Source organism: Sus scrofa, chromosome 10, assembly GCF_054392235.1.
Source record: "Sus scrofa isolate SSC_HxYL_T2T_F1_AM1 chromosome 10, Sscrofa_HxYL_maternal_Yorkshire_Landrace_v2.0, whole genome shotgun sequence".
Lineage (NCBI taxonomy): Eukaryota > Metazoa > Chordata > Mammalia > Artiodactyla > Suidae > Sus > Sus scrofa.
The window spans coordinates 68,502,319-68,518,544 of record NC_139392.1 but is presented as its reverse complement, the minus strand read 5'-3'; the positions used below and the strand labels follow the sequence as shown (position 1 = coordinate 68,518,544).

At 43.6% G+C, this 16,226-nt stretch overlaps 1 protein-coding gene across 1 annotated transcript in view; it reads left to right on the top strand.

Moving 5' to 3' along the window:
- The window catches only part of LOC146399492 (uncharacterized), a 112,537-nt gene extending 98,113 nt beyond the window's left edge, over positions 1–14,424 (top strand). Inside the window, exon 6 of the mRNA XM_084979577.1 lies at positions 13,495–14,424. Within this exon, the coding sequence (XP_084835703.1) occupies positions 13,495–13,507 (13 nt within the window). The 3' untranslated portion in view covers positions 13,508–14,424. The remainder of the gene's footprint in view (positions 1–13,494) is intronic.
- Positions 14,425–16,226: the final 1,802 nt, after the last annotated feature.

Sequence of the window (16,226 nt, the reverse complement as noted above, 5' to 3'; positions counted from 1 at the left end):
CTCTCTTGTCTCAGGGCCGGGAAGAGCTGTGCTTTACTTGGGCAATTGGTTGGTATAGTTAAGTAATTAAGTCATTTATTAGGTGCATTAATGAAGGAATTGGTAATGTGATCCAAGTTCTCTTTTTTGGTATGTGTGCCTGAAAGCTTAGAATCAGGTTGTGGTCCATCTTCAGCAAATGGATAAGAACTCCTACCAATACTGTTGTGTATTATTTCAAGAAATATTTATTTTTTTTTGGGGGGGAGGGGGCAAAATGTACTCATGGACTCATTTTTCTTACCTGAATTCTCTTGCCTCCTGCTCACAACTCACTTATGTGCATTTTCTCTTTTAATATTACATACATTTTAGTAGGCCACTTGATGTGTTTTGAAATATGGTAGACTATGGATAATTGATTGTTGTTTAATGCTAAGGATGGCGGCCCAGCCTTCAGCCTCACGTTCCCCCAAACGTTCCTCTTCAACTCTGCCCTGATACCCCCTGTTTCCTTCTTGATCTTCCACCTGAGGCTTGACCACATTTTGTTACAAAGATTTGCTTCAGGGTCTTGCATGCCCAGAGGCAGAGCATTTTGATTCCTCTCTCTTAATTTATGGTTATCACTCTTCATCACCAAGGAACATGCTCAACCAAACCCTCTCCCTTTTCCCACCTCCAACACCTTCCACTGCTAACTGTGGGAAACCTGCAACTTCTCCTTTATTCATTTCCAGTGGCTTGTCATTTTTATGGGTACAGTCTCTTTATCATCAGATGTAAAAAAAAATAATGATATATGAACATCTAGATCTGAATGAACCTTGAACATGTTTTATTAGGCTCATTCTCACAACCCCCATCATAATGGAGTCTGGGAATTTTAAGCAAGACGGATGTTAACAACAAGGAGGACCAAAAGAACAGTTAGAAATGTATTTAGTGTAGGCTTGAGAGTAGTTGATCATATTATCAACAAACGATTCCCTTACTCTGATGTCTTACGTATTATGGGTACTTAATAAAGATGACCAAATCAGAAAGAATAGCAAAAAGAAAAAAAGAAAAAAAAAAAAAGAAAAGCAGGAGTATCCATATCGAAAATGGAATGGGTTCCATTAACCGATCAGCCAAATCCATTTACCACTAGAAGGTCAATGCATTGGGCCCCTGCAACTTTAAGGGAGAATTATAGGCTCTGATACATGGACCATTCAAGTTTCATGTGGCATCAGGAGAATGAGCAGACATCTTATTGAGGATGATTGATGGCCCCTGCTGTGATGAGCAAGTGTGAAAAACATATGCTGCCTGGTTTTATGTGTTTTGTCTGCCAGATGGTGCCTAACCCCACCCACCCCCATTGAACCTTCCCTAACTCCCACCCATGCCAGTCCTGCCTCACCCTGAACCTTCTCCCTTGTCATCCCCAGACCCTGTAATCCATCCCCCACCAGAAGTAGGGCGTGGGGGGCAAGGATGCATGAGCCTCAGCTACAAAATACAGATGTCTGTTTTGCATATGAGTGGATAAAATAAAAGGCTTAAATTAGAATGATTTATTTTCCAGGACATATGTTGACAGCATCTGAATGTCATGTACCTTTCGTTCCTACGAAAAGCTTGTATTTCTGTCTGCATTGCCAAGGCAGTTCCTGGGACAATGTTCCCGGAACATTTATGTAATTACTGTCCGTTGGATGAATGAATGAATGAATGAATGAATGAATAAGTAAGTGAATACACGATCAAGCCATATAATAATCCAACAAAAAAGGAAATGAGGTGACTCTGGTATAACTGGGGGGGGTGTGTAAACCCAGGCTTTCTCTCAGAGTTCTGGAGTCATCTGTGCAATAGGCTGTTCCAGAATTTGCTAGGGACACATCAACCTTCTCATTTTGTTATTTCTGAACTGTATCATTTTCCCCCTTGGAGAGCTGTGACATCACTTCTCTTTTTCAAAAGATACCCCCCAGTGGAATTCTGATCACATTTGCAATCACTTTTCGTTACCCAGATTATAACTCATCTGGTTTTATAGGCCAGACTCTCTTCAGGCTACATACTCTTTTACTGGGTATCAAATCCTCTTTTTTTAAAAAATATAGATGTATATATTTTTTACTATGAATATAATGTAACCACATTACCAAAAAAAAATTTCAAAAATATGAATGAAGGGAGGAAAACAAACACCACCATAAGACGAACTCTCTAATAAAACCACTTCCTAAGATTTTGGTAAATTTCCTTCCAATACGTTTCCCTGTTTTCCAGCTGTTTTTTCAGCTTCAAATGGTTGTATTCGGTATACATAGAATTTGATGACCTCTATTTTTTTCTAAAACTAGTCTAGAAACTAGAAATAACACTAATCATTTAGCAGAGATAATTTAATCTAAGAAACGGGTTAAACAGGTATGGGAGAAATAAAAACATGAAAGGCAGACCCTAAGTCAAGGGCATAAACCAGGAAGAGGCTCCTGTCACCAGGGCTGGAGAAACAAAGGGAAGACGTGGGTGTCATCTGGGGGAGGGGCTGCAGAACCGGGACCCCCAGGAAAAGGGCACCACCAGGGCCAGTGCTGATGGCTCTGAGGGGAGGAGTGACAGGCCACTGCTGGGTGTGGATAAAGGGCGGGAGACTGAGACCAGCTGCTCAGGGACTCAACTGTCACCACGGAGATCCGAGATCCCGAGGCAAGGCTCACCCCCTCCGGTAACCAACCAGACTGGAAGTGCAGGAAGGGGCTGCTCCTTCTCCCCACCCCTGCCTCCAAGCTCCCTCTAGCGCCCCCTGTTGGTGGAGTCTAGTAGGGAAGCAGCCAGTAAAACAGAAAGGGATTTGTCAAGTTCCAGAGCCAGCACCATAGGGTAATGTGGCTTCCAAGGCAGGGCCGAGGGAGAGCTTACCAACCAAGCCATCCCTTAGCTGTGTTTGGGGTATGACTACAGGGCCTACATTTTTCCTTTTTTTTTTTTAATTAAAGTATAGCTGCTTTACAGTGTTGCATTAATTTCTGCTCTATAGCAAAGTGATTCTGATTTATATAAATGTACTTTTCCATTATGGTTTATCACAGGATATTGAATAGAGTTCCCTGTGCTCTATAGTAGGACCTTATTATTTATCCATCCTGTATATAATAGTTTGCATCTGCTAATCCCAAACTCCCAATCCATCCCTCCCCTACCCACCTAGACAACCGCAAGTCTGTTTTTTTATGTCCATGAATCTGTTTCATAGATGAGTTCATTTGTGTCATAGTTTAGACTACACATATAAGAGGTATCATATGGTATTTGTCTTTCTCTTTCTAACTCACTTCACTTAGTATGATAATCTCTAGGTCCATCCAAATTGCTGCAAATGGCATTATTTCATTCTTTTTTATGGCTGAGTATTATTCCATTGTATATATGCACCACATCTTCTTTATCCATTCATCTGTCAATAGGCATTTCATGTCTCTATGTCTTGGCTGTTGTGAATAGTGTTGCAATGAACATAGGGGGTTCATGTATCTTTTCGAATGAACGTTTTGTCCAGATGTATGCCCAGGAGTGGAGTTGCTGGATCAGATGCTCTATTTAGTTTTTCTGAGGAACCTCCTTCCTATTCTCCATAGTGGCTGTACCAATTTACATTCTCAGCAACAGTGCAGGAGGGTTCCCTTTTCTCCATGCCCTCTCCAACATTTATAGACTTTTTTTTTTTCTGAGCCCCCAGAATGTCAAAATTCCCATAACTAGAACCACAGTGGTGACAAACCTGGATCCTTAACCCACTGAGCCACCAGGGAACTCCATTTGTAGACTTTCTAAGGATGACCATTCTGACCAGGGTGAGGTGGTACCCCATTGAGTTTTGACTTGCCTTTTTCTAATAATTACTGATGTTGAGCATCTTTTCACATGCCTGTTGGCCATCTGTATGTCTTTGGAGAAATCTCTATTTAGGTCTTCTGGACAGAAGATATTTTATGTAAGTGCAGACACACTATATATCCATGCACATAATACCTTCATGTGTGTTCAAATTTGTACATCCATTTCTACATTTATATTCTCCAATGGTTCCTTGGGGGGCTGGACTCTGCTGACAGATGACCGTTTCCACTTCCTCTAATTAACTTTAAGGAGACAGATTTCATGTAGCAGTTTGTTCTATTAAATCCAAGCCGTCTCCTCTCGGTTCCCAAATTTATGACGTCTAATTTCAGCGTTCCTCGTATTTATCAAAACCAGGAGAATGATGGCATGGATTTCACGGTAACTTATGGTGTGTTGCAAAAATATTTTCTTTGTTCTCTCCTCTGGCCCTGCAAGGTACATGGCAGTAAGCTGAGTGCTTTTCTTTTGTTTCTCGAAGGGGATGAAAGGAAACAGAGAAGACCAGGCTCAATGAGGCCCACAGATCCTCCTCAGTGGGAAGGGAGTGACAGTGTGTGGGGTGCGGCTGTCACCATTTTATGGTCATTCCCAATTTACATGTTAGTCAACAGCAGAGCCAGGGAGAAGGGAGGGAAGGCCCTTTGTGGCCGGCATCGGGTTTCAGTGCTGATGACCTTAAGTCTTAAAGATAAATAAATAGGAGAAGCACCATTTAGAGCTAATTCTGGACGGTCACAATTGTGTAAGTAGGTGGCTGAGAGGAAGGAAGGAGAGCGGGAAAAAGAGAAGTAAATTCACAGGCAAGCACCTGGAAAGCCCTGGAAAGAGCGACAAATGCTCCAGAGAGGCGCTCTTGGAGGTGAGTGTGAGGGCGGAGGGGCAGAGCAGGGGGTGACTGAGAATTTAGGAGGGAGCCCAGCACTGCACCTCTGTTGACAAAAAGGACACCACCGAGGGATGTGCTGAGTTGTTCAAAAACATCGTCACGGGAAGTAAGAAAAGCTAGGAGGAAGTTAAGGATGTCTTTGGGGGTGAGAGCAAAGAGGATAATTTAGAAAAAAAATCGAGAATGCTCAGGAAGTAGAGCCGAAGGAGTCAAGCTCTGTAGAGTGCTGGGTAGTGAATAGAAAGTGTTTGCCATTGTTATCAGCCCTGTCACATGGGCCAGTGAGGAAGAGGCAGAGGAAGGGGGGAGGTTCAGAGGGAGGGCAGACGATGGAGAGCGGGAGGAAATGCCGAGCACACGTCTGTCTAAGGTCTGGGGCAGGTGGGAGGGTGGTCCAGGCCCCAGGGCAAGCTGATAAGAAGGTCGGCCGAATGGTTCTCTCCCCGGATCTCTGGAAGAAGTGGGTTAGAGCCTACTGACCTTTTCGGACCCTTCACCCCCTGCATCCTAGAAGGATAACCTGTCCAGCTACATCATACCTGGCCTTACCCAGCCCCACCCACTCTCACCCAGCCCTCTCCCTCCTGCTGCCTCCTGTCCTTTTAATTTGGCACCCAAACTTTCATTCCACAATTGAAGATAAAACCTATAAACTATAAAATACATTAGGAGTTCCCTAGTGGCTCAGTGGGTTAAGGATCCAGCATTGCCACTGCTGTGGCTCAGGTCTGATCCCTGGCCCAGGAACTTCCACATGCCATGAGCATGGCCAGAAAAAAATTTTTTAATAAAAAAATACATGACATAGAGAGATTTTACATTATATGTTTTATAAATAAAAGACAAAGTAAATTTGCATTGAATTATAAATCTTGAGAGACCAAGCCTGAAACTTATAGTCACTTGGTATAATTAACCCATCAGCAGCTGTAATCCATCCTCATGAGAATCTCAGCAGAGTGGTCAAAAGCCTGGGCTTTTGTGTCTAACAGACTTGTATTTAATTGCCAGATCTGCCAGTTAAGTGACCCTGTGCAAGTTGCTTAACCCTTAGGAGCCTCAGTTTCCTCAGTTTCCATAAAATGGGGATAATGATGCCATTTACCCTTGGGATTGTTGCCATGATTATATCATCCATCGTAGATAAAGGAGTGAGCACTTGCTAGGACTCAATGCATGGGCCCAGCTACTGCCACCACAATATAAGGTGAGTGGTTGAGAAAGCAGGGTGCAGCTGATCACCAAGTGGGGCAAAGGGCGAGGACAGAAAAAAAGATCCGGGACAGGCATGAGGTTGGCCTAGGCAACTTCAGCCTCATACAATGGCACCCTGTGACTCACAGTGAACTTGGTCACTCGGCTATGTGATGTCCACCACTGTTGCTCATGTAACTTATGGGGGTAACTTCTTTTAAAGGAGTTTTGTCCCCAAAGGTGTCCCCAGTCAAGGGATGGAGGCCTGGAGAAGGGCAGGTATAGGAGATTAAGCTGAGGGCCTGCTCACATCACACTTCAAAAGGCCTGTGTGAAGTTTCTGAAGACATGGCCATTCCCTCCCAACTCAGGTTGGTAAATGATGTAAAGACAGTCAGTCCCTCAGAAGGCCTTCAGCAAAGTCAGCAAAAATGGGCCTTTGAGCTTCAAGGCCCATTCCCACCTCACACTGTTGGCTCCACTCCAAAAGGCACCCAGCATCCTCCCTGTGCTCCCAGGCTGCATCTTCAAGTATTTGCCTCATTCCCACTTGCCAGCCACTTCCCTTCGCCACCTGGTCCTGATTGTCCCAGGTCATGGCCTGAGACCTGTTTCCTGCCCCTCTGACCTGTGGCCCAATACTGCTGCTGACCTCCAGCTTCCTTCCTTAGCTCCACTTTTCACTTGTCCCCCTTATCACAGTGCCTCCTGGCTGCTCTGACCAGGGGTCTAGCCTCTCCCCAGTCCCACTTCTCAGGCCAGAGTGTCTGTCCCCCAGTGCACTCTGCTTCCAAGAATGGACCCCCGACCCACATGACCTTTGTACAGTTTGGAGTCACTTTAAAGAATCAGGTGACATTCAGACTTTAAAGTTTGGTCATCATTGAGACCATAAATACAGATCATGTAGCTGGAAAGTCCATGTCTAAGTGAGAAATGACTTTCCTTTTGTTTTGGCCACCCCTGTGACATATGGAGTTCCTGGGCCAGGGATCAGATCTGAGCTACAGTTGTAGCCTATGTGGGATCCTTTTACCCACTGTACCTGTACTGGTCCAGGGATCAAACCTGCATCCTGGTGCTATAGAGACACAGCCTGTTCCATTGAGCCACAGCAGGAACTCTGAGAATTGACTTCTAGGTGCACACATGGCGAGAACCAGACCTCACTCATGTGTAACTAAAGAACAGTAATACATGGTAGAGCTTTGCCTCTATGGTAGTCAATCCAATATTCAGAGAGAGCTTTAACTGATTGATGAGGAAAGGGCAACGTAAAGATGATTTTAATGACTTCACATCAGGTGACACAGTGTCCCAGCCATGCCTCATAATGACTTTCAGGAATCTTGTCCACACACCAGAATACACAATATTTCCCCCAATTGTCCTCTTTTACAGGTAAGGAAAGAGAAGTGCAGAGGCTCAAGAATTGCCCAAGGTCATGGGTTGTAAATGTTGGAGCTATTTTTTTTTTTTTTTTTTTTTTTTTTTAGGGCCATACCTGCAGCATATGGAGGTTCCCAGGCTAGGGGACCAACCAGAGCTACAGCTGCTGGCCTATACCACAGCCATGGCAATTCGAGATCCAAGCTGCATCTGCGACCTACACCACAGCTCATGGCAACACCGGATCCTTAACCCACTGAGCAAGACCAGGGATTGAACCTGTATCCTCTTGGATGCTAGTCAGATTCATTTCCACTGAGCCATGATGGGAACTCCACTGGAGCTAAATTTGAACCTAGGTAATTGGGCTTCAAATTCCATGCTCTCAACCCCCACATTATGGAACCTCTCAACAGAAGAATCCTTCAAACATCTTGCAGTAGTAATTATTTTCATTTATTTGCTTGCTTTATATGATTCTCCAAGCTGGAGTTAAGTTTATAGAACAGGTGGTATTCCTATATTCAGGGTGGTAACTGACTGTTTCCAAAGTTAAGAGAATGATGATTTAAGGAACCCTAAAAAAAGGAAATAAACTTTTTAAATCAGTTAGGCCAAGCTTAGGACCTGGACGCCAAGAAACAATGGATGTTATATCAAATGTTCAAATGTTCAGGGTTCTAACTTCCTATCCATGTTTGGGAAACTGGAGAGAGAAAAACCTAGCTTATTAGAATGCTCGATTATGAACCTTTTCCACTTTACCTGGTCTTTTCACAAAACATTCACTACCATCAAAATTCTCTAAGAACCTAGGTTGGGTGGTTTGTTATTTGTTTGTTTGTTTTAGAGCAAATTTTGGTGGCCGCCTTGAGTTCATACACTTTTGACCCAGTCTCTTCCATCCAAATGGTTTTTAGAGTGAGACCCTAAAATGCTTGCCTAGCTTCCATTTTGCTCTTTGGACCATATTTTCCACGTCAGAAAAGTGGCTACTTTTGCTTAATGGGTTCCTAAAAGCAGTGGCTCTGAAAAAAAAAATCAATAATCTTTTATTCTCCTGAATTTCTGGTTGAGTACAGCTTTACCCTTGGTCAAAATGTATTATCTTCTATGAGATATATATTTTGTGTACCTCCGCCATATTGAGTATTACATGGACATGGGTTGCCATGGGTGTCACCTTTCTGAAATTGTTCCATAATTAAGGTTAATTAAGGTTCCATAATCCAGGTTAGAAGCACTCAGCTAAATGGTGTATAAAGTGAATTGAGTTCTTTTTTATTTTTATTATTTATTATTTTTATTGAAGTATAGTTTATTTACAATGTTGTGTCTGTTTCTATCGTCCAGCAAAGTGACTCAGTCATATGTATTTTTTCTTGTTCTTTTCCATTATGGTTTCTTACAGGATATTCAGCATAGTTCCTTGTGCTGTACACTAGGCCCTTGTTAATGTGTTTTATATATAGTAGTTTGTATATACTTTATCCATCCCCAAATTCCTACTTTATCCATCCCCACCACCTTTCCCCTTTGGTAACCATTAGTTTATTTACTATGTCTGTGAGTCTGTTTCTGTTTTGTAAACAAGTTCATTTGTATCATATTTTAGATTCCACACGGAGGGAATATGATATATTTGTCTTTCTCTTTCTGACTTACTTCACTTAGTATGATAATCTCTAAGTCCATCCATGTTGCTGAAAATGGCATTATTTCATTCTTTTTTGGCTGAGTAGTGTTCCATTGTATATATGCACCGCATCTTCTTTATTCCTTCATCTATTGATGGATGTTTAGGTTTGTTTCCATGTCTTGGTTATTGTGAGTAGTGCTGCTGTGAACATTGGGGTACATGTATCTTTTTGAATTAAAGTTTTCTCTAGACATATGCCCAGGAGTAGAAATGCTGGATCATATGGCAACTCTAATTTTGGTGTTTTGAGAAACCTCCATGCTGTTTTTCTATAGTGAGTGTACCAATTTACATTCCCACCAGCAGTGTAGGAGGGTTTCCTTTTCTCCACACTGTCTCCAAGATTTGTTATTTGGAGTAAAGTCAACTGAATTCTAACAATATCTACTGAGCCCCTTTGGCATTAAGACCTGGCTGGGCTAGGTGAGATGAATGAATCAAAACTGTGTAAGATATAGTCTTACAGATGACTACAACATAGGTGACCACACCCTAAATGAAACTAAAGTGATGCAACACTGTGGAACGCATAGACAAGATCTAACTCAAAATGGCAAATACCTGGCAATGCACTGCCACAATCCTTTCTTGTATCCAAGGCAGCCATTATCAACCAATCACAGTACTCTTTCCACCCCACCGAGTCCAGAATTAGGCTTAAGGAAAATAATGCCTACCATCACCTTTTTCTCATTCACTTGCATTTCCTTCTTGAAAGAGGGACAAAGGAGCGGAATTACAGATACCAAGCTGGCAACACCCATTTTGCATGGAAACACAAATTGTCACTTGTCACAGCAATGGAGAAGATTGAGACTTGTTTGGGGAAGGTGCTGTTTTTAAGTTTTAGATTTTACTGTATTCACTTTAAAATTTGTGGTGGCTTCATTGGCCCACTTTTGGTAATTTTAGTAATTTGGTCATCTGGGTAATTTTAGTAAGACACTCCTGAGCCCTTCACCACTTATTCCAACACCCAGTTTGTTGGGGATACCTCCGTTGAGAACACCTGCTCTAGAGGATTAAACTACCAAGACTGTTCCAGACCAAGGTGAAAGAACAAGCTAATGAAGTAAATCCGCCTTAACACACTGAGAAGTGACTAACCCAGTCCAAAGCAGGTTCTACCCTTCCCTCACATTCAGAGCATATGTGCACACTTAGATGCTTACAACTCTTGGTCACCCAGTCAGTTATGGCAAGTAAGGGCCAACACATTGGGTTTATCCTTTGCAGACACCCCACTGAAATGTGAGGAGGGCAGGTGAGGCCCTGCTCCCTGGCACTTCCCAGGCTCTCATCCCATGCTAGCCTTGGTAGTGTCTTAGAGCACTTCCCTCCCCTCCCGGGAGAAAATGCACTCAATAAGGCCTCTGTAAGCAGTGAGATCCTTGACTGAAAGTTCTTAAAGGCCAGAATCTGCCCTGTCTCCACTACCTAACACAGAGCCTAGCCCACAACAGGTATTTAGGAAATATGTTTGAATGAGTGAATGAAAAAATGAATAGCATTTGCCTTGTATATTGTGGTGCTCCTGTGTTGGGTGAGTATATATTTACAATTGTTACGTCTTCTTCTAGGATTGATCCCTTGATCGTTAGGTAGTATCCTTCTTTGTCTGTTGTAACAGTCTTTATTTTAAAGTCTATTTTTGTCTGATATAAACATTGCTACTTCAGCTTTCTTTTGATTTCCATTTGCATGGAATACTTTTTCCATCCCCTCACTTTCAGTCTGTATGTGTCTCAGCCATAAAAAAGAATGAAATAATGCCATCGCAGCAACATGGATGGACATTGGAATGATCATACTAAGTGGTGTAAGTCAGAAAGAGAAAGACAAGTACATGACATTGCTTATATGGTGGAATCTTAAAAAAAATGATACAAATGAACTTATTTACAAAACAGAAATAGGCCCATGGACGTATGGTTACCAAAGGGGAGAGATAAATTAAGGGGGAGAGATAAATTAAGAGTTTTAACTTAAAATATACAGACTACTGTATATAAAAGAAACAACAAGGACCTACTGTATAGCATAGGGAACTATACTCAATATTTTGTAATAACCTATAAGGGAAAAAAAGAATCTGAAAAAAATATATATATATAACTGAGAAATAAATATATATAAAACTGAATCACTTTGCTGTACACACGAAATTAACACATTGTAAATTAACCTTACTTCAGTTTTTTTTTGAAGTCAATAAAACTCCCTGCTGTGCATCTCTGTTCCCCTTCCAGAGCTTCTCTTCAGCCACCAGCAGCTTCACCTGGCTCTCCTTCTTTTCCCTTCATAGCTCTGAGCCAGCCTTTCCTGATTCCCAGACCCCTTCCCCCCACCATCCTCCAGTGCACCCTCTTCCTGTGCAGATCAGTGGACATTCCCTCCAGAGGCTCCCCAGCCCCCCATCCTCACACCCATCACCTCACCCTAACTGCTTCCTTAGGATCTCCCTCCCTTTGAAAATACCAGGAAATTGTAATTAACAAGGACATTTTATTTCCCACAAATAAAATTTTCCTATCATTCACATATTTGCCATATTCCTTCTCCAAAGGGAGTCACCTCTTTGAAGGGGAGCCACCTTGCCTTTCGCTTGTAATTCTATATGTTCCATGTGAGTTTGTGTTGGGGGGAAAGACTATTAATGCCATACTCTTCAGATGTTTCATGACTCTCAGAACAATAGTCAAGCCTTAGATATATTAATATTGTGTCTAAAAACGAATGTATTGGCCCCTAGGGGAATTGAGTTCTTCCCTTGTTTTCCGATAGAGAGAGGGCCTCTTAAGAGAAGTGGGATTTCATGCACTTTGAGTGAAGAAACATACGTTTTCTTAAGACCATAATTTTTTTTTCTTTTTGCTTTTTAGGGCTGTACCTGCGGCATATGGAGGTTCCCAGGCTAGGGATCAAATCTGAGCTACAGCTGCCAGCCTACACAATAGCCACAGCAGTGCAGGATCCAACCCTCATCTGCGACCTACACCACAGCTCACAGCAATGCCGGATCCTTAACCCACTGAGTGAGGCCAGGGATCAAACCCTCAACCTCCTGGTTCCTAGTCGGTTTCGTTTCCACTATGCCATGACAGGAACTCCTTAAGACCATAATCTAATGAATATAAACACATGAACAGACTCAGACTTCAGGAAAGCTAATTCTTTCCAGTAACATGTAAAGTGGAAAAAGAAATTCCTATCTTGCTAGTCCTTTTCTCCTTTTCTCCTACCTCTTCCAAATGTTTCCCATCCCTATTGCCTTCCCTTCCCTCACATACACATACACACATACACAAAGAGAGAGAGACCCTGGGAAGATGTGTTTAAGTTGGCAGATAGAGAATTCTACCAAGTCAAACTTGCATGACTTAGTGTTGAAAAATCTATTTTTCTGTAACCATTTTTCTGCTTAAAAAGCCAGTTCCAATAACTCAGCTCCTTTTCCAGTGGACGTTGTGTGGTGATGTTGAATATCTCCATTCCATCCCCTGGAACTTAATTTTTATTTGATTTTATTGACGCCGCTCCATTGGAATGTGTATCGCTTGAGCCCCCACGGAGAACCGAGCAGGTGTGAGTAAAGCAAAACATCTTTTGTTAATAGAAATTCACCCTGGGAGTTCATGGAGGTGCCATAATTTCAATTGCTTTTATGAAAATGCTGCAAATTCCCATGTTGTGAATTTCAAGCAGAGCTAGGGAGACCAACAGCCTCTAATACAAGCCAAAGATACAGTTATTTCTAGGGCTGAAAAAAATGTTCCATTTGCATTCTTCTAAAAAAAAAATAAATCCAGGTATTTAATTAGAATGTTTAAACTGGTAGAAAATCATATTAACTCTGAGTTTTGGCCCTCATAGCTAACATGGAACTCTGCCTGTGCTCGGCCTCCAAAAAGATGACTTTGAGTTTCCTGGGTCACTTCTCCGGATGAAGGAGGGATCACTCCACCTTTCTTGGGGTCCAGAAGGACTTCACCACATTGCCCATTCTCAGCCCCAAGTCTTCACCCATATTTATGTTTAGAAACCAAGGGAACAGGAACAGACTCCCCCCGAACTCTCAACCCAAGGGGGTGATGTATGAATTTTCCACCTTGCCTCTTGGATCCATTGCTGCAGAGAATATAAGGGGAAAAGCCAAGCCCAACATTCTTCCTGATTTGGGACCAGATACAGACGATGGTGCAGCCTCCTGATCCGGGAGGAAAGACGTAAGCCGGGTCTATTACCGAATGGCATGTGTCATCAGAAAAGGATGTCAGGGTGCTTTATTTAAAACTTTGTTTTCTCAGGTTGTATTGCCCAAGTGTGTCTTGGCACAGACAAGCTCAGCCTCAAAAATTCCAAGATGTATAAAGAGGTTCACAGAGCCGAAGCTATTATAGTTGGTTCTATGCCACTAACACCTTCCCCCCCCACCTCATTCTTGCAGAGCCGTGAAGTGATGACTGAATTTCGACTAGAAAAATTTCATTCTCTCCTTCCTCCTTGCAACTCTGGGGCCTCTTCTAGACAAAATCATTTATGTGCTCCAAAAAGAAAAATGTAGAACTCACGGTGATGTGGAACCTTTGGGGATTTCTTGGACAAGACCTTCAGAGTCAAAGCTTTCACCATCCCAGGACAGCTTGCAGAAGAATTCTCTAGCAGCCTGCTCTGGTTAAACTGGTCAAATTGCTCGCCCTTGGCTAGAAACCACAGGCACTCAAAAGACCTTCCCTCCCCCACCTGAAGAGCAACAGACCATCACTCGATGGAGGCTTAGCACGCTCATGTGATGTCTTTTGGCGATTTTTCAGGCTGAGGATAAACTCCCGTCAAGGACCTGTTTCACCTGACAGCTAGACCTCTTCACATCCACTTAGCCGGGCTGAAACCAAGGTCATGTATGGAGAAGAACAGATGTGCCTTTTTAAAACACAAGCCCTCCTCTGGTTCCCAGTGCTCCTTGGTAACTGGGTGGAAAAGTAACAAGGACTTTATTTTTCCCCTAAACTTGAGACTGTTTGGGGGCACGGCCATTCTTAAGTGTTAAGTGAGAGACTTGAAGACCGTCCCGTGCAGCCCATAAACTTCTCTTGGGACACAGCCCTTCTGGGCGGGACCTAAGTCTCAATTCCCAGGAAGCCCAGCCCTTGCCAATTACCTCAGCACCAAGAAATGGAACAGGGCTGAGTGTAGTCACGTCTGTCCCCAGGTCCTTGCTTTATTTCCAAGCTGTATGACCTCAGCCTCTCAAAGTTACCACTAGCAAGGCTGGAATTTAGTTTTCATCCCCTCATCCATGCTGGGTAAGAACACCTGCTAGAAAATAACAAATGGGAGTCTGAAAAATGGTATGCAATGAACTGTCATCAAGTTCCCTGAGGGCTCAGTGGGTTAAGGAATTGGCATCATCACTGAATGGTGCAGGTTCGATCCTTGGCCCAGGAACTTTCTCATGCCCTGGGCATAGAAAAAAAAAAAAAAATCAGTCATGTTGCTTTCACAAGGGCTTAAGATCCTGCCCCAGCCCTGATTCTAAGTCAGTTGTGATTGGAACATGCCCACAAAGTGGCGGGATGCCTCCAAGGAGGCGTTTGGTGACTGGGGAGGTGGAAAAGAACAGGAAGCTGGCACAGGCCCAGCTGAGCCAAGCAGACAGTTCTTCTGGGTCAAATGCTCGCCTTCTGCCCAGCCAGAGCCAGGTCAGCCCAGGCATGTGACAGAAAAAGAAGGAGTTTCGTGTCAGGAGTTAGGAAACCCAAGATCAAGGTGTGGAGCTGCCCTGAATGAGTCCTGTGCCCTCAACAGGTAGATTTTTTTTTTTTTTAATTGTTAGGGCTGTACCTGTGGCATATGGAAGTTCCCAGGCTAGGGGCTCAATCGGAGCTGCAGCTGCAGGCCTACACCACAGACACAGCAACACCAGATCTGACCTATCTATACTGCAACTGTGGCAAATGCTGGATCCTAAACCCACTGAGTGAGGCCAGGGATTGAACCTGCATCCTCATGGACACTACGTCGGGTTCTTAATCCACCAAGCTACAGCAGGAACTCCGAGTACTTTTAATTCTCAGAGCCCTCTTTTGCGCCAGCAAAATGAGAGTTCTATTCTAGACAGCGGCCTGGAATGTGAATCTTCTTGCGTGTATCTTTACGCTGTACCACTCATGAGGGCTGACCCCACTCCCCTTCCCGGTCCAGGTAGCCCAAGGGAAGGGAGTAACAGGCCTTGGGAAGTTCCATGGTGAGTGTTCTGGGCTCCTGGGAAGGGACCAGGGAGCTAGGGCTTCAGAGAATACCCATACAGGACAGGGAAGCCGAGACTGGTGACTGCCCCCTCCCTCCATCCAGAAAAGGAAGGGCTGAGCTAGGATCTCTCATCATGGGCATCTCAACTGCAGAAACAAGCTCACCTAACCTTGATCTTTTGCCAGGAAGCATTGGTGTTCTCCAGATGGGTCCTTACAGCATCCTCCTGGTTCCTGGCTCTCTCTCTCCCCTGCCAACTCAGAAACGCCGGCTTGAGGAGTTCCCTGGTGGCTCAATGGGTGAAGGAGCCAGCATGGTCACTGCTGTTGTGCAGGTTCAATCCCTGGCCTGGGAACTTTTGCATGTGGCAAAAGAAGGAAAGAAAGGAAGGAAGGAAGGAAGGAAGGAAGGAAAGGAAAGAAAAGAAAAGGAATCTTGGCCTGATTTTTTTTTTTTTTTTTTTTTTTTTGTCTTTTTACAGCCATTCCTGCACATATGGAAGTTCCCAGGCTAGGTGCTGAATTGGAGCTGCAGCTGCCAGCCATAGCTGCAGCCACAGCCACAGCAATGCCAAATGCAAGTTGAGTCTGTGAACTACACCACAGCTCACGGCAATGCTGGATCTTTAACCCACTGAGTGGCCAGGGATAGAATACACATCCTCACGGACCCTATGTCAGAGTCTTAACCCTCTGAGCCACAATGGGAACTCCCTGGCTTGAAATGTTTTAAAACAACATAAACTGCAATCATGTGGGTAAACGGAGTCACAGACATGCCTAGTTACCAGGCGGCACACGAGCAAGTGTGTTATAGGGACACTGTCAATGAGATCTAGTCATTTATAACACCATGCATGGTCTGTTCACGGATGTTCAGTCTTCAGAGTCCTGGGACCTAATTGGATCATTGTTCCCATTTATCAGC